At 43.9% G+C, this 21919-nt stretch overlaps 1 protein-coding gene across 3 annotated transcripts in view; it reads right to left on the reverse strand.

Annotated features, from left to right (window-relative positions):
• PRDM15 (PR/SET domain 15) overlaps window positions 1-21919 on the reverse strand; it is a 75962-nt gene that overhangs the window by 43932 nt on the left and 10111 nt on the right. For all 3 annotated transcript variants that reach the window (XM_040339021.1, XM_040339022.1, XM_040339020.1), the window contains exons 3-9: window positions 20195-20288; window positions 16302-16455; window positions 13780-14032; window positions 10485-10631; window positions 7435-7533; window positions 4745-4969; window positions 1360-1528 (exon numbers count right to left, since the gene is read on the reverse strand). In XM_040339021.1, the coding sequence (XP_040194955.1) occupies window positions 1360-1528; window positions 4745-4969; window positions 7435-7533; window positions 10485-10631; window positions 13780-14032; window positions 16302-16455; window positions 20195-20288 (1141 nt within the window). The remainder of the gene's footprint in view (window positions 1-1359; window positions 1529-4744; window positions 4970-7434; window positions 7534-10484; window positions 10632-13779; window positions 14033-16301; window positions 16456-20194; window positions 20289-21919) is intronic.

The raw sequence follows: 21919 nt of genomic DNA on the forward strand, positions 1-21919 counted from the left end.
ACCATCCCATCCAGCATACTTGCGTCAGCTATAGTATGTTTTTTTTTTCGCCGCTGTATTTACCGTTTAATCGCTCAGTTTCGTTTCAGACTCCGGCAGGGAAATAGGCGTTCCTATGAAGAGGGGAACATGATTGGTGTCCGGCTATGGCGCGTCACACGTTCCAAAAATAGCCGAAATAGGACTCGGATATATACGGCGCCTGCGCAGTCAGCTCCTAGTCTGTGCGCAGGCGCCGTATAGCTCCGTGAAGAGCCGAGTCCTACTCCAGCTATTTTCGGGAACGCGTGACGCGCCATAGCCGGACGTCAATCATGTTTCCCTCTTCATAAGAACGCCTACTCCCCGGGGGAGTCTGAAACAAAACTGATGGATTAAACGGTAAATACAGCGCAAAAAAAAAACACTATAGCTGACGCAAGTATGCTGGATGGGATGGTACATAGATGTTATTTAGGGTGAACCTCCGCTTTAAGTGGTTAATCATCACTTTTTTTTTTTTTAAGTTTTTTTACTTTCTGCTTTGGTAAATAAAAAAAAATACAAAATAAATCCCAATAAGTGTATACTGATTGGTTTGTGTGAAAGTTACATCTATAAAATTGTGGCATATATACACGAGGGGGTAATTTATATAAAAAGTATTTTACAAGTTTTTTAAAAAAAAAGTAAGTCAGCAGCCACAAAGAAAAAAAATTACCGGCGGAATTCTGCTTTAAATCTGTAAAATAATTTTTATATAAAAATTACTATATATATATATATATATATATATATATATATATATATATATATATATATATATATATACACACACACACACATACATATACACACACACACATATATATATATATATATATATATATATATATATATATATATATATATATATATATATATATATTATATTTAAAATTGTGGTGTGTGTGTGTATATATATATATATATATATATATATATATATATATATATATATATATATATATATATAAAATGTTATATTTAAAATTGTGGCATATATATATATATATATATATATATATATATATATATATATATATATATGCCACAATTTTAAATATAATATATATAAATATATATATATATATATATATATGCCACAATTTTAAATATAATATATATAAATATATATATATATATATATATAAAATGTTATATTTAAAATTGTGGTATATATATATATATATATATATATATATATATATATATATATATATATATATATCTTATGATGGTATAAAGAACAAGCAAAGATACGAAATTGCAGGTCCAATAGGCCCCCATTTTATTATTAATATCATTATTATAATAAAGGGAACTCTTTAATCTACATACTTGGAGACGGGCATCAAGCTGTTGGCGGCGGGCAGTTTTCCCAGCATCAGCTCCATGAACTTGTCATCGGAGTCATGTGGCAGCGGTACCTCGTCAGGCGGGATTTCGGTGATGATTTCGGCCACCCGGTCGGATGGAAAAACTGGACTGTAAAGAATAGGATGATGTGCTGGGTGGGAGCAGCGGAGGGGGAGAAGCATAGATAAGACACAGGAACATTAGTCACATGTACAAAACACACACAGGCACCAGCAGACAGAAAATAGCGACCATAGCAGCACAAAAGATAAAGAAAGAAAGAAAGAAAGAAAGAAAGAAAGAAAGAAAGAAAGAAAGAAAGAAAGAAAGAAAGAAAGAAAGAAAGAAAGAAAGAAAGAAAGAAAGAAAGAAAGAAAGAAAGATGCACTTAAAGTCCATTTAAACCAAAAAGTTTAATATATTGCAGCTTACTAGTCCTTAGATGTGGTGGCTGCATTGTTTTTTTTATTTTTATTTTTGTTTTCTTTTAATTTTACCCGGTGAGCCTTCATATAACACTTAGACCCCCTTTCACACTGAGGCGCTTTTCTGGCATTTTAGCGATAAAAAGCGCATGTAAAGCGCCTCTCATGCCTCCGCAGTGTGAAAGCCAGAGTTTCACAAAGGGGCGGTGCTCTTGTGGGACAGGAAAAGAAAAGTCCCGCAAGCAGCATCTTTGGGGCGGTGTATACAGTGCTACCAAAACGCCCTGCTTCATTCTTCGGCCGCCAATGGGGGTTAAAAGTGCCCCACTAGCAGCTAAAACGATGGTAAAGTGCCCCCAAAACAGCCAAGGAAGCTGCCATATTAGCCCCTATTCCCATTTGATCTTCAACTGCCATGATGCTGTGCATGTGATCAGCTATGACACCAGCCATTGGATGGTTTGACAGTTTGGTCGAGAGCAAAACCAATGGGAGTGTTACATTTGTGTCACGTGCCGTAAATAAAAAAACAGTTTTATGGATGGGTTTACTTCCGCTTTAAGCCCCCTTTCACACTGGAGCGTATTGCAGGTGCTATAGCGTTAAAAATAGTGCCTGCAATCCGCAGCACCATTGTCTCCAGTGTGAAACCCCCAGGGCTTTCACACTGGAGTGTTGCGTTAGCAGGATGGTAAAAAAAAAAAAGTCCTGCTAGCCGCATCTTTGGATCGGAGAAGGAGCAGTGTGTTTACCACTCCTTCACCGTTGCTGCCTATTGAAATCAATGGGACAGCGCGGCTATACTGCTGGCAATGCGCTGCTGCGGTTTTAACCCTTTCTCAAATGGCACATGTAAATGAGCCCTTAGGCTGCTTTCACACTGAGGCGTGCAGCCGCGGTGACGGTATAGCCGCGCTATTTGTAGCGCGGCTATACAGTCGTGTTTACCGCGATATTCGGGCGCTGGCGGTGAGGTTTTAACCCCCGCTAGCGGCCAAAAGAGGGTTAATACCGCCCGCGTTGCGGGCGGTATTACCGCGCTTTCCCATTGATTTCAATGGGAAGGCGAGGTATAGGAGCGGTGAACACACCGCTCCTATACCGCGGTAAAGATGCGGCTAGCAGGACTTTTGGTGCGCTCCTGCTAGCGCACCGCTTCAATGTGAAAGCCTTCGGGCTTTCACATTGAACACTACAGGGCATGATTTTTCATGAGGTATAGCAGCGCTATTTTTAGCGCTGTACCGGATGAAAAACGCCCCAGTGTGCAAGGGGCCTTACTGCCCTTAGCCCCCTATAAGGCTACTTTCAGACTGATGCACTGCCGTTTACCCATAGACTGCATCTTGTGTGTGGTGCACTTTCTGAAAGCACACAAAACCCCCCCAAGATATAAATAGAAGTCTGCTGGAAAAGTCCCAGGCGAAATGCACTTGGACTCCCTCCGCCCGAGACAGGAGTCACACTAGAGCAGGGATCCTCAAACTACGGCCCTCCAGCTGTTGCAGAACTACACATCCCATGAGGCATTGTAACACACTGACATTCACAGACATGACTAGGCATGATGGGAATTGTAGTTCCTGAACAACTGGAGGGCCATAGTTTGAAGACCCATGCACTAGAGGAAGCATCAGCTTATGCAGCCGCCTGCTTCCTCCTCCGCAGCCGCCCGCTTCCTCCGCAGCCGCCCGCTTCCTCCTCCTCCGCAGCCGCCCGCTTCCTCCATGCATTCTGATGCTCTGGAATGGTGGGTCAGCAAAGCATTGATCGTGATCTGGGCTTGCTGACCCGCCATCCCAAATCATCCCAGCTCCCCCAGCAGCCCCCCCCCCCCCCCCAAAATCTTTCCCAAGCCTAATCTCGATCCAGCAAGGTACACAAGACCCAAGTCTCTCCCTCCTGATTGGCTGAAATACAGCATCAGGAGCCATAGTCAATGCACGGTTGCCCCCACTGCATGCGGCTTGTTATGGGGGAACTCAGCAAAGGGGGGGGGGGGGGGCAGAAGAAGACCATTACACAGAGCAGGTAAATATAATGGGCCAGATTCTCGTAGGGATCGCGTATCCAATTTACGCTACGCCTCCGCAATTTTGACAGGCAAGTGCAGTATTCTCAAAGCAAAGTTGCGGCGGCGTAGCGTAAATAGGCCAGTGTAAGCCCGCCTAATTCAAATATGGAACATGTGGGTGTGTTTTATGTTCATGTATTGTGACTCCACGTAAATGACGCTTTTTACGAACGGCGCATACGCCGTCCGTGAAAGTATCCCAGTGCGCATGCTCCAAATTAACCCGCAAAAAGCCAATGCTTTTGACATGAACGTAAATGACGCACAGCCCTATTCGCAAACGACTTACGCAAACGACATAATCGACGGAAAATTCGACGCTGGCCCGACGTCCATACTTAATACTCATATAGCAGGGGTAACTTTACGCCGGAAAAAGCCTAACGTAAACGGCGTATCTGTAATGCGACAGCCGGGCGTACGTTCGTGAATTGGCGTATCTAGCCGATTTACATATTCTAGGCGTAAATCAGTGTACACATCTTAGAAAAATTCTGGCGTATCCGATTCTTTGAATCAGGCGCCAAGATACGACGCCTCAGACTCAGAGATACGACGGCGTATCTCCTACGTGAATCCGGGCCAACATGTTTTACAATCACTTTTGGATTGGGGGTCTGTAGACACAACAGAAAGTGAGGGGAAATTAGTTTTTAGACAGTTAACAAGAGTCCCCATTGGAAGGATTGTCCTTTCTTCCTGTTCTGGGGGCAACAAACTTTAGAATATTCCTGGTTTTATTTTTATTCAAGCCAAAGTTGCTGAGGTCCCCCAAGAGGTTACATTTAGCTAAAAGTTTGTTTTTTTGCCAACCACATAAAATATTTAAAATCCTTTAAAAATAATAAAAATGTTCAAATCTCTTTACCTTGAGGGCCGTCATCCTCGACAATCACAAGAGGAATCTTTGTGCCTTTGGATTTCCTTCGTTTCCTCGGCTTCTTCTTGGTCACCTCTGTGATAGCGGGCGGAGCGCTGCATATGACGGGCTGCTCCGGTGGCGCGCTTCCGGCTTCTCCCTCTGTGAAAGGCGGCTCACCGGACTCGGATGGAGAGATCGCCTTTGCTTGTTCCAGGTGGCTTAATAAATGTTCTAAATGGAAAGAACAGGAAGAGGGTTATACTCGCTGCAAGATCCGAGGTGAGATGGTAAATAAGGAGGGCACGTAAAACCTCAGGGTTAGGGAAAACTGAACATTCATATAATCAAAACTTCATACCAATCAGTATATGAGGGGTGTTTAACCACTTCAATACCGGACACTTACGCACCTTCCTGCCCAGGCCAATTTTCTGCGCTGTCACTTTTTAAAATGACAATTGTGCGGTCATGCTACACTGTACCCAAACTACATTTTTTTTTTTCCCACAAATAGAGCTTTCGTTTGGTGTATTTGATCACCTTGTGGTTTTTATTTTTTGCTAAACAAAACGTAAAAAAAAAAAAAAAAAAAAAAAATATATATTATATATATATATATATATATATATATATATATATATATATATATATATATATATATATATATATATATATATATATATATATATATATATATATATATATATATATATATATATATAAAAATTATATAATAATAAAGGCCCGGATTCTCGTACGAGTTACGCCGGCATATCTCCAGATACGCCGTCGTAACTCAGAGTCCGAGCCGTCGTATCTATGCGCCTGATTCTTAGAATCAGTTACGCATAGATTTGTATTAGATCCGACCGGCGTAAGTCTTACGCCGTTGTATCTTAACTGCATATTTACGCTGGCCGCTAGGGGCGTGTACGCTGATTTACGCCTAGAAATATGTAAATCAGCTAGATACGCAAATTCATGAACGTACGCCCGGCCGACGCAGTACAGGTACGCCGTTTACGTTAGGCTTTTCCCGGCGTAAAGTTACCCCTGCTATATGAGGCGAACATGAGGCGTACCAATGTTAAGTATGGACGTCGTTCCCGCGTCAAATTTAGAAAATTTTACGTCGCTTGCGTAAGTCGTTCGTGAATAGGGCTGGGCGTCATTCACGTTCACGTCGAAAGCATTGGCTTCTTGCGGGTTAATTTGGAGCATGCGCACTGGGATACTTTCACGGACGGCGCATGCGCTGTTCATAAAAAGCGTCATTTTACGAGGGGGTCACAAAATTTTTTTACATAACACACGCCCACATCTACCACATTTGAATTAGGCGGGCTTACGCCAGCCTATTTACGCTACGCCGCCGCAACTTTCGTTTGAGATTACGGCACTTGCCTGTAAAAGTTGCAGAGGCGTAACCTAAATAGTATACGTTACGCCCGCACAAAGATACGCCATTCTACGTGAATCCGGGCCAAAGTTTTTGTTTCCGTTATTAAATGTTTTAAATAAGTATGTTTTCTCCTTCACTGATGGGCACTGATAAGGCGGCACCAATGAGATCGGCCAGACGAAGGGGACTGATATCCAGCACTGGTGGGCGACACTGATGGGTACTTATGGGTGGCACTGAAGACATTTTTGATGGGCACCAATTGGCATATCCCTGGTGGTCTAGGTTGGCATATCCCTGGTGGTCCTGGGCAGGCATCCACGAGGGGGGGGGGGGGCTGTGCTGATAAGCAATCAGCACAGACCCCCCCCGCCAGGTGTTGCGTTTATGGCAATCGCACTGTGTTTTGCGATTTGTTTCGAGGTGTCATTAATTTAACAATTAGTACTCCATATTCCCATCGCACACGTTCCTGGAAAAGCTCTCAAGGGTTTGGGTGCAACAGAAACAACCGGCTGTGAACTGGTTCAGAAGTCACAAGGAAAAGGTTGGCCAGCACACCATGGATCAACAAGGAAGCATCCAAGCAGGACACTGTGGGATTGCAATGTAGTGCATGAAAACGCACAGGATTTGCTGCATTTCCCGCATCTCATCAGTGTGAACCAGGATTCACCAAAACTGACCCCCAAACCATTATGAGGATAAGCTCCGGCGTGTTTGCACACCACACATGCAGAGCCCGCCAGGAAGTCGGCACTGCGCTAATCATAGGCAGTGAGACATTTCCCAATCTGTGCAGCCGTGCAATGTCTCACTGCCTGTGATTAGCGCAGCGCCGACTTCCTGGCAGGCTCTGCGCGTGGGGTGTGCGCAGGCCTGTCGGAACAAGACAGGCAAAGCAAGCAACCGCTTGGGGCCCTGAGCTGGCCTGAATCGCCTGTACCACGCGGACGCTAACATTTGCCATGACCGCCCCTCATGACACACAGAGGAGACGCCGACCACACTCCGGTAATTGAATATACAAACTTTACTAGACAGTGATACAAAGTACAGTATTGTATGATCACCGGGGGAGGTTCTAGATTTCCACATATCACACCATGTTATATGTAGACTAGATATTGTCTCAAAGCAATGCAGCAATGTAGTTTTCGCCTTCAAATAATTCAGTACAACCCTCCTTCGAACGGCCCTGGGTGTGCGAACACGCCGGAGCTCACCCTTAATTACAAGTATCCTTTAACCAGTGATAGCATAAAAGATCAGAACTGTAGTTGACAAGTAATACCGGTTAGCAGGTTGGGTTCGAGGAAGGTGGTATTGCACACTTTACACACCCACTCGCACGTTTCCACATGGATGAGATCGCTGTTCTCCTGACAGGTAACTGAAAGAGAAAATATTACTTTAGAATAACCACAAAATATTCTCAAAGTTTAACTGAATGCAAAATTTGAATACAGTGTGACAGTTCGAATCGGTCACATTTTTACTGCCGTCTGTGTTGGACATTCCCTCTCTGGCATAAGACGGTCCCCCAATGTCAACATGTTCAATGTAGAGCTACGAACCCTGCTTTGCTCCTGATAACATCAGGATCCTGTACTACTAGAGTATGAATAAATGCAGCCTCATGGGGTGGAGCCCCACACAGCGGCGTTCTTTTACAAAAGCGACAACGGGTGCAGGGAGAAGAACCCCACCCGCTGTCACAGAGAGAGGTGGATTGGAGGGGGGGGGGGGGGTAAGAGGCGGCAGGCATTGGATATGGGTGTACTTAGGGGTGTACTCACTTTTGTTGCCAGCGGTTTAGACATTAATGGCTGTGTGTTGAGTTATTTTGAGGGGACAGCAAATGTACACTGTTATACAAGCTGTACACTCACTACACAACATTGTAGCAAAGTGTCATTTCTTCAGTGTTGTCACATGAAAAGATAGAATAAAATATTTACAAAAATTGAGGGGTGTACTTACTTTTGTGAGATACTGTGTATGAAAAAAACACACACACACACACACACACACACACACCTTACGCTATCCATAAATATCTACCCATAGACTTATCAGCCCTATCCCTGAGCTCTTTGCTATGCGGTCCTGCCCAAAGTAACACAACCTTTGCAAAAAAAATCACACACACACGACCACATCCAGCTCCTACTGCACACGCACACCGTCCTACCCACCGATTCTTATGGATGATCTGTACTCATGGCGGCCTTCAGCCACCTAGGGCAGTGGTTATCAACCCTGTCCTCAGGACCCACAGGCCAGATATTAAGTATTACCTTGGGGGAGATGCAGACTAGAATACTGCAATCACTGAGCAGCGAATGATATCACCCCTGATGTATTTCAGTTATCTTGCAAACCTGGCCTGTTAGTGGGTCCCGAGGACAGAAGCCGATGACCACTGATCTAGGACAGGGGTGTCCAAACTTTTTTCTAAGAGGGCCATATTTGATGAATTGAACAAGCGTGAGGGCCGACTATTTTTGAACCATTAAAATGAAATGCAAACTAACTAATACACTGACGAGAATTATCTTGCCTTTGTGGCTGTGTTTGGTGAAGAGTCTAAGGATGAGCTTGGGCGTGTTATGTGGATATACCGTATTTAACGACGTATAACTCGCACCTTCACTTTAACCTGCCTGGCGGTATTCCCGAGTCTGACTCGGGGTTAGATTTTCCTGCTGCAAGCGGTAACCCCGAGTCAGACTCGGGCTCGCCTCGCTAGATCCACAGGCACTGTTTACTTACCTTGCCTCTGGATCCAGTGATGCCACCGCGCTGTGTGAACGAGCGGGACCTCGCTCTATTCACACAGCGTCCTCCTGTGCCGCCGATCTCCGTTCCCTGCGACGTTACGACGCACAGGGACGGAGAACGGCGCCAAATTCAAAAAAGTAAACAAACACATTACATACAGTATACTGTAATCTTATAGATTACAGTACTGTATGTAAAAAAAAAAAACACACCCCCCCTTGTCCCTAGTGGTCTGCCCAGTGTCCTACATGTACCTATTATAAAATAAAAACGTTTCTTTCTCCCTGCAAACTGTAGATTGTCCATAGCAACCAAAAGTGTCCCTTTATGTCAAAATCAGTTTTAGATCAGCTAAAAAACAGCGATAATAAATTATAATCACTTGCAGAATTGTGCGATAGCGATTTGTGGGGAAATTCGTCATAAAAAAATAAATATAATGACAGCGACAATTCTGCAACTGAGCAAATTTCAGTGATTTTGATTTGATTACATTATTGAATCATTTTTATTTGTTATAATTATTTATAATTTTTTTTTTTTTTTTAAAACAAAATTATAATAAGAAAGCGAAAAAGAGAGAGAGAGAAAGAGAAAAAGAAAAAGAGAGAAAAGAGAGAAAAAGACAGAAAAAGAAAAAAAGAGAGAAAGAGAGAAAAAGAGAGAAAAAGAAAGAAAGAAAAAAAAGAGAAAAAAAAAAAGAAAAAAAGAAAAAGAGAGAAAAAGAAAGAAAAAGAAAGAAAGAAAAAAGGAGAAAAAGAAAAAGAAAAAGAGAAAAAGAAAGAAAGAAAGAAAGAAAAAAAAAAAAGACTACTCTTGTGCACAACACTAGATCAAGATCGGGCTCAGGTAAGAGAGACACACAAATTACCAGTGGGGCCGCATTAAACCAAAACGTAGGCCGCATATGGCCCCCGGGCCGGACTTTGGACATGCCTGATCTAGGAGGTCCAGTCCTTACACGTGCATAGAAGGAGCTGGACCCAGCTAGGACTGGTTACTACAAACATGGTGCGGCTCTGGGAAGGGCTGCACAATAAAGAACTTGGTACCAATGCTGGAGGCAAGCGTTTATGTAGGTGGCTGCCAGTTGGTTTGCAGGGGTAACATTCAGGCTCATAGGAATTTATATATTCACATAGCAACGGGCAGCTTCTGGAGAGCTTTACCTCTCTGGTAGCGGTCTATTCCCATATGCTGTAGGGGGCAGCGTGGTCCACATTCAGCGCATCACACACAGCTCCATATCTTTTGCTGCATTTCTACAAACTTTATGTGAAGTGTACAAAGGGACACTGCCTTCATGTCGCTGTTCGGCAGAGCGATGTGCTGTGCTGCTGTACAATGCCATGAGATTCCGTACAGCACTGTGCAGTATAATGCATCATGCTGCAGTGAAGCTCCAGGCCGTGTTGCAGTGTGAATAAGACACACAGGAAACAATGGTTTTTGGTGTGTACTTGCGGTAAGATGCGTTTTACAATACAGTAAAAAGCCAGTCATCGCACTGAGAATTAGCCCTTATTGAAGAGCCTCATAAAAGTGGAGCCAACATTTTACCTGCGCAGCGCTTCCTTGCACCTGATGAGTATGCTGCTAGAGGACGAGCAGCCTTCCTTTTTTTGGCTTTCGATGAGGTGATCTGGTTGTTTTTTGAAGACGTTGCGCTGACCTCTTTCACAGGTTCAGTTGCCAAAAACCCCACCTCTGCGTACAAAAAGTAAATACATTTAACATGAACCTGTACTGGGAAAAAAAGTCTACTAATGCAACACCATGCCCCAATAACAGGACAAAGGGGGTTATTTACAAAGGGCAAATCCACTTTGCACTACAACTGCAAAGTGGACTTGAAATTGCACTTGGAAGTGCAGTCGCTGTAAATGTGAGGAAAAGATCTGAAATGAGGGGAAGCTCTGCTGATTTTATCATCCAATCATGTGCAAGCTTGTATCTACAGCGACTGCACTTCCAAGTGCACGTTTAGTGCAATTTCAAGTGAACTTTTCACTTGTAATGCAAAGTGGATTTGCCTTTAACCACTTCCATACCGCGCCATAGGGAAATGACGGCGGCAGGAACCCCTCGCCGATCTGGGTGGACGTCATATGACGTCCTGTGTTCCCGGCGATCTAGGGCGCGCGTGCGCCCGCGGCAGCGCTCGTGACCTGGCGGCCGCGATTGCCGATAATCACGGCAGGAGTGTGGATCTGTGTGTGTAAACACACAGATCCACCTCTTGTCAGCGGTGAGGAGACCAATGTGTGTTCCCAGTACAGAGGAACACACATCGGTCTCCTCCCCTTGAGAGTCCCCTCCCCCCTACAGTTAGAACACACCTTAGGGAAAAGAAATAAATAAATCGCAAATCGCCGCCAATACTAGTAAAAAAATTAATAAAATAAAAATGCCATAAATCTATCACCTATTTTGTAGACGCTATAACTTTTGCGCAAACCAATCACTATACGATTATTGCGTTTTTTTTTTAAACAAAAATATGTAGAAGAATACGTATCGGCCTAAACTGAGGAAAAAAAAAATGTTATTTTTTTTTTTTAATTGTGATATTTATTAAATAAAAAAAGTAAAAAATATTGTTTTTTTTAAAAACATTGTCGCGCTTCTTTTGTTTATAGCGCAACAAATAAAAACTGCAGAGATGATCAAATACCACCAAACAAAAGCTCTATTTGTAGGGGGGAAAAACAAAGATTTAGTTTAGGTACAGTGTTGCATGACCACGCAATTGTCATTCAAAGTGCAACAGCGCTGAAAACTAAAAAATTGGTCTGGGCAGGAAGGGGGTGAAAATGCCCTGTATGGAAGGGGTTAAATAACCCCCAAAGTGTCTGGTTTGGTAGCAGCTCCCTGGAAATTCCCTTCCTTCTCCCACCTTGTCACTATGCCAACCAGCAAAGGGGAGCCGGAAAGGAGCACTGCAGAGCGTCAACCGAGGCTCCCCAGGTGTACAAAGGGAAAGTATATTCACAAATTGCTGGGTGGTAATACCAGACACATTGCAAAGTTTACAACCCCAAAATGAGATGAGAAAGTGAATCTAAACCCAAAAGATATTTTGAGATTCTGAGATTTGGTGGCTGTATTTGTTTAGGCTCCACCACTCCCCTTCCTTTATTTTCACCTGGTGATCCTGCAAGTAACACTTCCTGTAAGACCAGGGCCTGCACCAGCATGGAGGAGCTTAACCACTTAACCCCCGGACCATATTGCTGGTCAAAGACCAGAGCACTTTTTGCGATTCGGCACTACGTCGCTTTAACTGACAATTGCGCGGTCTTGCGACATGGCTCCCAAACAAATTTGGCGTCCTTTTTTTCCCACAAATAGAGCTTTCTTTTGGTGGTATTTGATCACCTCTGCGGTTTTTAGTTTTTGTGCTATAAACAAAAATAGAGCGACAGTTTTGAAAAAATTTATATTTTTTACATTTTGCTATAATAAATATCCCCCAAAAATATATAAAAAAAATGTTTTTCCTCGGTTTAGGCCGATACGTATTGTTCTACATATTTTTAAAAATAAATAAATAAAAAAAAAACGTTTATTGATTGGTTTGTGCAAAAGTTATAGCGTTTACATAATAGGGGATAGTTTTATGGCATTTTTATGAATATTTTTTTTTTTTTTTACCAGTAATGGCGGCGATCAGCGATTTTTTTCGGTACTGCAACATTATGGCGGACACCTTTGACACCTTTTTGGGACCATTGGCATTTTTATAGCGATCAGTGCTATAAAAATGCATTGGATTACTATAAAAATGCCACTGGCAGGGAAGGGGTTAACCCTAGGGGGCGGGGAAGGGGTCAAGTATGTTCCCTGGGTGTGTTCTAACTGTAGGGGGGGTGGCCTCACTAGGGGAAATGACTGATCTTCTGTTCATACATTGTATGAACAGACGGTCAGGCATTTCTCCCCTGACAGGACCGGGAGCTGGGTGTTTACACACACAGCTCCCGGTCCTCGCTCTGTAACGAGCAATCGCGGGTGCCCGGGAGAGCCAACGTATAGCTACAGGCTCTCGCGCAGGGGAGCCGACCTGGTTGGCAAGAAGTTGAGCAGCCACCTTAGGGAGCCGGGGGCCATAAAGTCTGAATCCCCAGGCTCATGCTTGGGATTTGTAAAATAAATTCCTCTTCCGTTGCGCTCATCCCTTGCTAGAAACTGGCGCTGGCATCCTAAGCAACGCTAAACACGCTTTGTTGGCATGCACAGCAAGAGTAAACCATCTCTGTGCAGAGCTGCTCCACCCCCCCCCCCCCCCCCAGGTGAAGAGAGAGAGAGAGAGAGAGAGAGAGAGAGAGAGAGAGAGAGAGAGAGAGAGAGAGAGAGAGAGAGAGAGAGAGAGAGAGAGAGAGAGAGAGAGAGAGAGACACAGAGAGAGAGACACAGAGAGAGACACAGAGAGAGAGACACAGAGAGAGAGACACAGAGACAGAGACACAGAGACAGAGACAGAGACAGAGACAGAGACAGAGACAGAGACAGAGACAGAAAAAAAAAAAAAAAAAAAAGAGAAAGACTACTCTTGTGCACAACGCTAGATCAAGATCGGGCGCAGGTAAGCATTTAGGGGGGGGGGGGGGCTTTTGCAATAAAGAAGGTATAAAAAACAAAACACCTTTAGAACCACATCAACCTCCTTTAAAAACCCATATCGATTCTCTGTCCCCACCCCTCTCCTGTGCTGCAATCTTTAGAAGTCCAGCGTGTGTGCAGGTGAAACGCAGGTCTCCAACAGATATTTGGGACCTGGCAGAGACCCGATCCATGCACTGGCCTTCAATATACACATATCTCCTGAATTATATGAAGTCCCATTGGAACCCACCATTGTGACAGGGCATAGGAGGCTTCAGCAGAGGTTTTTCCATCTTCCTTGCATAGAAAGCGGCGTACCACACTCGCAGCTCTGTGCCAGCCGCAATCTCCTGGGAGGTAGTGAAAAAGATGTCGTTGCCATGCTGGAATGCGGTCAGGTTCTGGTGGCTGAATTCCGTTGCCGGCCTCACCAGCATCATCCAGTTACATTCAAACTCACTAGAGGTGTCAAACAGCATCATCATCCCATCCTTCTGAAACACCTATGGCAGAAAAACAAAAGAGGAGATCATTACACTGAAAAAGAAAGTGTTAGGCCTAGAGGTCGACCGATATATCGGGCCGATATTCAGTCATTTTGGAGAAATCGGCATCGGCCGATTATTATCCAAATGTGGCCGATATTTAGCAGATCTGCATCAGCAGAGTGTGGAGAAGGAAGGAGGAACATGGGGTTCCCCCTCCCTATTCCACACTGTCTGCAGAGCAGTGCCGTGTGTGTGAAGGAGAATGGAGCTGTCGGGCTGATGTCGGGGTGGGCGGGACTCAGCTGTCCAACACCAGCCAATGGGATGAGATCATTGGCTGGATAGCTGCTGGGTCCCGCCCACCTCCAACATCACAATGAATCTGAGCTCCTCTCTCTCTCTGCTCTCAGTTTCACAGCACATAATGTAGCTGAATGTGTGAAACTCTCTCTTCATACAGTTTCACAACTGCTGCAGAGAGAAAGAGGAGCTCAGATTCGTTGCGATGTTGAAGGTGGGCGGGACCCGGGGTGGGCGGGACTCAGCAGCTATCCAGCCAATGATCTCATCCCATTGGCTGGTGGACAGCTGAGCCCTGCCCAACCCGGGTCCCGCCCACCTTCAACATCGCAATGAATCTGAGCTCCTCTTTCTCTCTGCAGCAGTTGTGAAACTGTATAGAGAGTTTCACACATTATCCGCTACATTATGTGCTGTGAAACCTGCCAGTGCCATCTGCTAATGCCAAGCCGGCCAGTGCCACCTGCCAATGCCATCCAGTGCCACCTGCCAATGCCAACTAGTGCCATCTGTTAATGCCATCCAGTGCCACCTGTCAATGCCATCCAGTGCCACCTGCCAGTGGCAACGCCATCCAGTGCCACCTGCCAATACCATCCAGTGCCACCTGCTAATGCCATCTAGTGCCATGCATTGCCAATGCCATCCAGTGCCACCTGCCAGTGCCATCCAGTGCCATCTGCCAGTGCCATCCAGTGCCACCTGCTAGTGCCAACTAGTGCCACCTGCCAAGGCCATCCAGTGCCACCTGCCAATTAGTGCCACCTGCCAGTGCCAACCAGTGCCATCTGCCAGTGCTAACTATTGCCAATTAGTGCCACCTGCCAGTACCATCCAGTGCCACATGCCAATTAGTGCCACCTGCCAGTGCCAATTAGTGCCACCTGCCAGTGCCAATTAGTGCCACCTGCCACTGCCACCTTAGTGCCACGTGCCAACCAGTGCCACCTGCCAGTGCCATTCAGTGCCACCTGCCAGTGCCATCTGCTTTTGTCAATTGGTTCCATCCAGTGCAATCTGCCAGTGCCAATTAGCGCCACCTGCCAAAAAATAAAAAATCGGCCTAAAATATCGGCCGCAAAAATCGGCATCATATATCGGCCATCGGCCGCCCCAAATTCTAAATATCGGCATCGGTATCGGCCAGAGAAAAACCCATATCGGTCGACCTCTAGTTAGGCCTCATGCACACTGGACGTTAACCGCATAAGGACCGCCGCACGATCATTTACGTCAACAGAATGTCACGGGTGGACAAATGGGTGTACAGGTACGTCCCCTTTTAATTTGCAACCATGTGGTCGGGCGGCGCGCTTGTGACCCTGTCGCGATCTCAGTGCCAAGGACTCGATGTCCGCCTGTGTCCCGCGATCGTGTCACGGAGCTGAAGAACGGGGAGATGTCAGTGTAAACACAACATCTCCCTGTTCTTCCTAGTGACATGTCACTGGTCGTCTGTACCCTGTCATTGGAAGCAGTGATCCGTCATCCCTAACAGTTAGAATCACTCCCTAGGACACACTTAACCCCGCTGATCACCACCACCACTAGTTAAAAAAAAAAAAATAAGCCATAAATGTATCCCCTATTTTGTAGATGCTATATCTTTTGTGCAAACCAATCAATAAACACTTATTGCGATTTTTTTTAACCAAAATATGTAGAAGAATATGTATCGGCCTAACCCAAGAATTTTTTAAAAATATTTATATATATATATATATATATATATATATATATATATATATATATATATATATATATATATATATATATATATATATACACACACACACACACACACACACACACACACACACACACACACACACACACACACACACACACACACACACACACACACACACCTCTTGAAAATTGCAGACCAAATAGTCTTTCCGTAGGATATCCATGTATAAATGCTGTTAAACAATTGCAATCCCACTTATGTTAGAAATACATCTAGAGAATCCGCAAGCTTTACCTTAAGAGAAAAGACGGGTTCCTCGTCCAATTTGGCAACTCTCTTACATTCAAAAGGACCAAACTGAGTCCGTTTGACCAATGAAGTGACAGCAAACACCCCCTCTGTGCCATCTCCAATATTTTTGATCTCCAGGTTGGCAGGAATAGATGATCTAGGAATAAAAACAGTGTAATAATTAAACTCCTAGCACCTACAGATGTATACTCATCACTAATTATTTTATAATGGAGAGAGACAAAATTTGTACGATTATTGGAGGCCACACATTAGTAAAGCCCGGCGCGTCCCCCGAGATGCCGATGCGCGTGCCTGGCGACCGCGATGTCCACTAGGTACCCACGATCGGCAATGACAGAACAGGGACGTGGAGCTCTGTGTGGAGCTCCACGTCCTGTCAGAGGAGAGGAGACCGATGCTGTGTCCCTTGTACATAGGAACACAGCATCAGTCACCTCCCCCAGTCATCCCCCTCCCCCCACACAGTTAGAACACTCCCAGGATAAACATTTAACCCCTTCCTCACCCCCTAGTGTTAACGTCTTCCCTGCCAGTCACATTTATACAGTAATCAGTGCATTTTTATAGCACTATTCACTGTATAAATGTGAATGGTCCCAAAAATGTGTCAAGTGTCCGCCGCAATATTGCAGTCCTGACAAAATTTGCAGATCGCCGTATTAGTAAAAAAATAATAAAAAAAAAAGTCAGAATTCTATCCCCTATTTTGTAGCCACTATAACTTTTGCGCAAACCAATCACTATACATTTATTGCGATTTTTTTTTTACCAAAAATATGTAGAATACGTCTGCCTAAACTGAGGAAATTTTTATAGCGCAAAAAATAAAAACCGCAGAGGTGATCAAATACCACCAAAAGAAAGGCACGTCGCACGACCGCGCAATTTTAATTTAAAGCGACGCAGTGCTGAAAGCTGAAATTTCGCCTGGGCAGGAAGGGGGTATATGTGCCCAGTAAGCAAGTGGTTAATATAGCCTATTTTTCAAACTTGTGGCTTACAAGTTAAAACACGTTTTTTTTTTGCGAGAAAAGTATTTGGAACCCCCCCAAACATTATTTTTCTAACACCCTAGAGAATGAAATGGCGGTCATTGCAATACTTTGTCACACCATACAGACACAGCAGTCTTACAAGAGCACTTCTTTTGGGAAAAATACTTTTAATAAAAAAAATATATAAGGCAACAGTAAAGTTAGCCCAATTATTGTGAAAGATGATGTTATGCCAAGTAAATTGATACCAAACATGTCACGCTTCAAAATTGTTCCCCCGGCTCATGGAATGGCGACAAACTTTTACCCTTAAAAATCGCCATATGCTACGTTTATATTTTTTTTTTTTACAGGTTGCACGTTTTGAGTTACAGGGCTAGAATTATTTCTCTCGCTCTACCGATGGCAGCGATACCGAATGCGTGGTTTGAACACAGTTTTCATATGCAGGTGCTACTCACGTATGCGTTTGCTTCTGCACACAAGCTCAGCGGGACGGGGTGTGTTTAAAAAAAATATATATTTTTTTTCACCTTTTATTTTTACATAGAGCTTAAAAAAAAAAAAAAAAAAAAAAAAAAAAAAAAGGTGTCACTTTTATTCCTATTACAAGAAATGTAAACATCCCTTGTAATAGAAAAAAAAAAAAGCATGACAGGTCGTCTTAAATATGAGATCTGGGGTCAAAAAGACATCATATCTACACTAAAATGCAACAAAAAATTTAAAAATAATTAAGTTGCTTTAGGAGCTCTGGGCGGAAGTGACAATTGGACGTCACTTCCACCCTGCAGTGATATGGAGACGGGTGGGGGCCATCTTCCCCTCACTCGTCTCCATACCCAACAGGGAGAGGACCCGATCGCCTCCACCGCTGCCAGTGCCAGAGGGAACCGGAGAGCTGCGCCCTCACAATCTGACAGATTTGGAGTGTCTTTGCAAAGAAGAATGGGGCAAATATTGACAAATCATGATGTGCCATGCAAATCATAGCCAAAAAGACGGAGTGCTGGAATAAAATCAAAGAGGTGCTTCAACATTAATTTTATTTTATTTTTACTTCCCTCCACCTAAAAGATTTCAGTTGGTTGTTCATCTGAGTTGTACAGTTTATAAGTTACATTAAAGGTGGAAAAAGTTCTGAAATTATTTATCTTCGTCTCGTTTTTTACATCACAGAAACCTGACATTTTAACAGGGGTGTGTAGACTTTATGGGCCAAATCCACAAAAGGGATACGACGGCGTAACTGCTGTTACTCCGTCGTATCCCTGTTTCTATCTATGGAACTGATCCACAGAATCAGTTTCTCATAGTTAGGCAGAAGATCCGACATGTGTAAGGGAATTACACTGCCGGATCTTAGGATGCAGTACCGCATCCGCCACTGGGGGCATTTTGTGTCGAAATGCCGCCTCGGGTATGCAAATTAGCACTTACGGAGATCCACAAAGCTTTTCAGCTTCGTTTTTTCTCCGTAAGTTTTAGTTTGCATACACAAAATTAGGGCTGCTTTTACAAGGTGTAAAGTTAGTACACCATGTAAAAGCAGACCCTTCTGTCCAGCGACGCGATTTTTTTTTTTTAATTTTTAATTTTTTTTTTCCCGCCGTATTTTTTTTTTCCCGAAAATGACGTCACGAGCATGCGCAGTACGGCCGGCACGGGAGCGCGCCTAATTTAAATGGGAATCGCCCCCATTTGAAGAGGAACGCCTTGCGACGGCGGAATTTAAGTTACACAGCCCAAAATTTCTAGGCAAGTGCTTTGTGGATCGGGCACTTAGGTAGACATTTTAAGGCAGTGTAACTTAAATGGAAAAATTTACGTTAGGCACGATCTTTGTGGATTTGGCCCTATATCCACTGTAGGTTTAGCACTGGAAAGAACTTTTTGAAAGATAAAAAGTGCAATATATATATATTTTAAGGCTAAAAAAAAAAAAAAAAAAAAAAAAAAAAAAAAAGTAATTTTGCAGTGATTTGCATTTTTTTTGCTCAATTTGTTGTTGGGTAGATTAAAAAACACAAATTGCCGCAAAAACGCATTACATGCTTTTCTGCAGCTTCTCCATTGAAGTATATTGAAAAAAAATACCGTTTTGCATTAAAAAAAAGTCCTCGCCCTTTCCAAATACGCAGCAGCATGGATGTGAACGTGTCCCATAGGAAAACATGTAAATGAACTGTAGTGTGTTTCTGCAAAAAGCACCCAGGCCTGAGATGTTTAGTAACATAATGGGGGGTTAAAAAACAAAAATAAGTACAAAAAGAGCAAATAATCGCTACTGTAAGGGGTTCATTTTTTTTTTACTGTTGGACAGCAAAAGTAATATTTACAGTAGCGATTTGCTCTTTTGTACTATAAAGGGCTCAGTTTTTTTTTTTTTTAACCCCATTATGTTACTGGCCGATTAGTTGTCTTCGCCCATAATTGTGTATGTATGAGAATTTATATATATATATATATATATATATATATATATATATATATATATATATATATATATATATACACACACACACACACACACACACACACACACACACACACACACACTATATATAGATCAGACCAAAATGAGGGACAAATGAGGAGGAAAGAGGGACTTTTTTTCCCAAATCAGGGACAGTTGGGAGCTATGCAAACCATTCCTGTTCCATCAGGAAATGGACTGGGGACAGTGGAAGAAAGGGAGGATCAGAGAAAACAGGATCAAACAGCTTTTTTTATTACACAATGCAGAGGATTAACCCCTTAGGTTCCACAGCAAGGAACAACAAGCGTGCTTTACTGCACGGATTTTACGGTTGTGAGTTTAGTAACTCTTGCACTGTAAACCAGGTTACACTTCTCTTGTCGTTTTAATCTACTCACCTGGCTCTGCTCAGAACAAAAGAGTCCTGGACAGTCACCACTGGACCCAACTCTGGACACTCCGAATCATGGTACTGGCCACAGTCTTCACACCCTACACAGAACAAAGTTGCAGGATTCACAAGAAGGAAGGGAAAGGAAGAAAAAAAAAAAAAAAAAAAAAGGAAGGGAAAGGAAGAAAAAAAAAAAAAAGAAAGGGAAAGGAAGAAAAAAAAAAAAGGAAGGGAAAGGAAGAAAAAAAAAAAAAGGAAGGGAAAGGAAGAAAAAAAAACAAAAAAAAAAAAAAAGAAGTGAAAAAAAAAAAAAAAAAAAAGAAAAAAAGAAGAAAGGAAAAAAAAAAAAAAAAAAAAAAAAAAAAAAAAAAAAAAAAAAGGAAGGGAAAGGAAGAAAAAAAAAAGGAAGGGAAAGGAAGAAAAAAAAAAAGAAAGGAAAGGAAGAAAAAAAGGAAGGGAAAGGAAGAAAAAAAAAAGGAAGGGAAGGAATAAACAAATGAATAAAAAAAAGAGAAGGAAGAAAAGAGAAAGAGAAAAAGAGAAAGATATTATACCCAAAATGCACAAAGAAAAATAAAAAATAAATAAAAAAGGTCCCTGCTACAGAACAGTTTTTTTACATGGTGGCACCACTGCCACGTGTTTCCTACCTTCCATCTATTTAGCATTTAACACTTCTGAGAGTGTCATATGCCCCATTCCCCGTGTGCCCCCCCCCCCCCCCGCTGTGCACTGTGGTTCCATCCTCAGACCCATACATCGATCAGCAGCAGCTTTGGGGTGGGCGGAAGGAAGCACAAATATCCGACACTCCAGGAAATGCTGAATTATGAAGAGACTGATGGAGGACGCAGCACTGGAATGGACAGGAGATCAGAGACACGGGCTGCTAGAGGGGCAAGTAAAAATCTCTTTTTTTTGTAGGGACCTTCTTTAGCTTTAATAAACACGTGAGTATTTTATTTTACCAAAACAAGTTTTTTCCTTTTGTTTTAAAATGGCCAAAAAAAAAAAAAAAAGGGACTACTGGAGGGAACAACCGATATGAAAATACCAGCAGTCAGGAAGTTGGTGCTCATGGTGTCAGAGAGGAGAGACCAAACCCTTGTAGGCATCAGTTGTACTTGGCCTCGGGGGGAGAGCTGCACTTGGCCTCAGGGGGGGAGAGCTGCACTTGGCCTCAGGGGGGGAGAGCTGCACTTGGCCTCAGGGGGGGAGAGCTGCACTTGGCCTCAGGGGGGGAGAGCTGCACTTGGCCTCAGGGGGGGAGAGCTGCACTTGGCCTCAGGGGGGGAGAGCTGCACTTGGCCTCAGGGGGGGAGAGCTGCACTTGGCCTCAGGGGGGGAGAGCTGCACTTGGCCTCAGGGGGGGAGAGCTGCACTTGGCCTCAGGGGGGGAGAGCTGCACTTGGCCTCAGGGGGGGAGAGCTGCACTTGGCCTCAGGGGGGGAGAGCTGCACTTGGCCTCAGGGGGGGAGAGCTGCACTTGGCCTCAGGGGGGGAGAGCTGCACTTGGCCTCAGGGGGGGAGAGCTGCACTTGGCCTCAGGGGGGGAGAGCTGCACTTGGCCTCAGGGGGGGAGAGCTGCACTTGGCCTCAGGGGGGGAGAGCTGCACTTGGCCTCAGGGGGGGAGAGCTGCACTTGGCCTCAGGGGGGGAGAGCTGCACTTGGCCTCAGGGGGGGAGAGCTGCACTTGGCCTCAGGGGGGGAGAGCTGCACTTGGCCTCAGGG

This window comes from Rana temporaria, chromosome 2, assembly GCF_905171775.1.
Source record: "Rana temporaria chromosome 2, aRanTem1.1, whole genome shotgun sequence".
Classification (NCBI taxonomy): domain Eukaryota; kingdom Metazoa; phylum Chordata; class Amphibia; order Anura; family Ranidae; genus Rana; species Rana temporaria.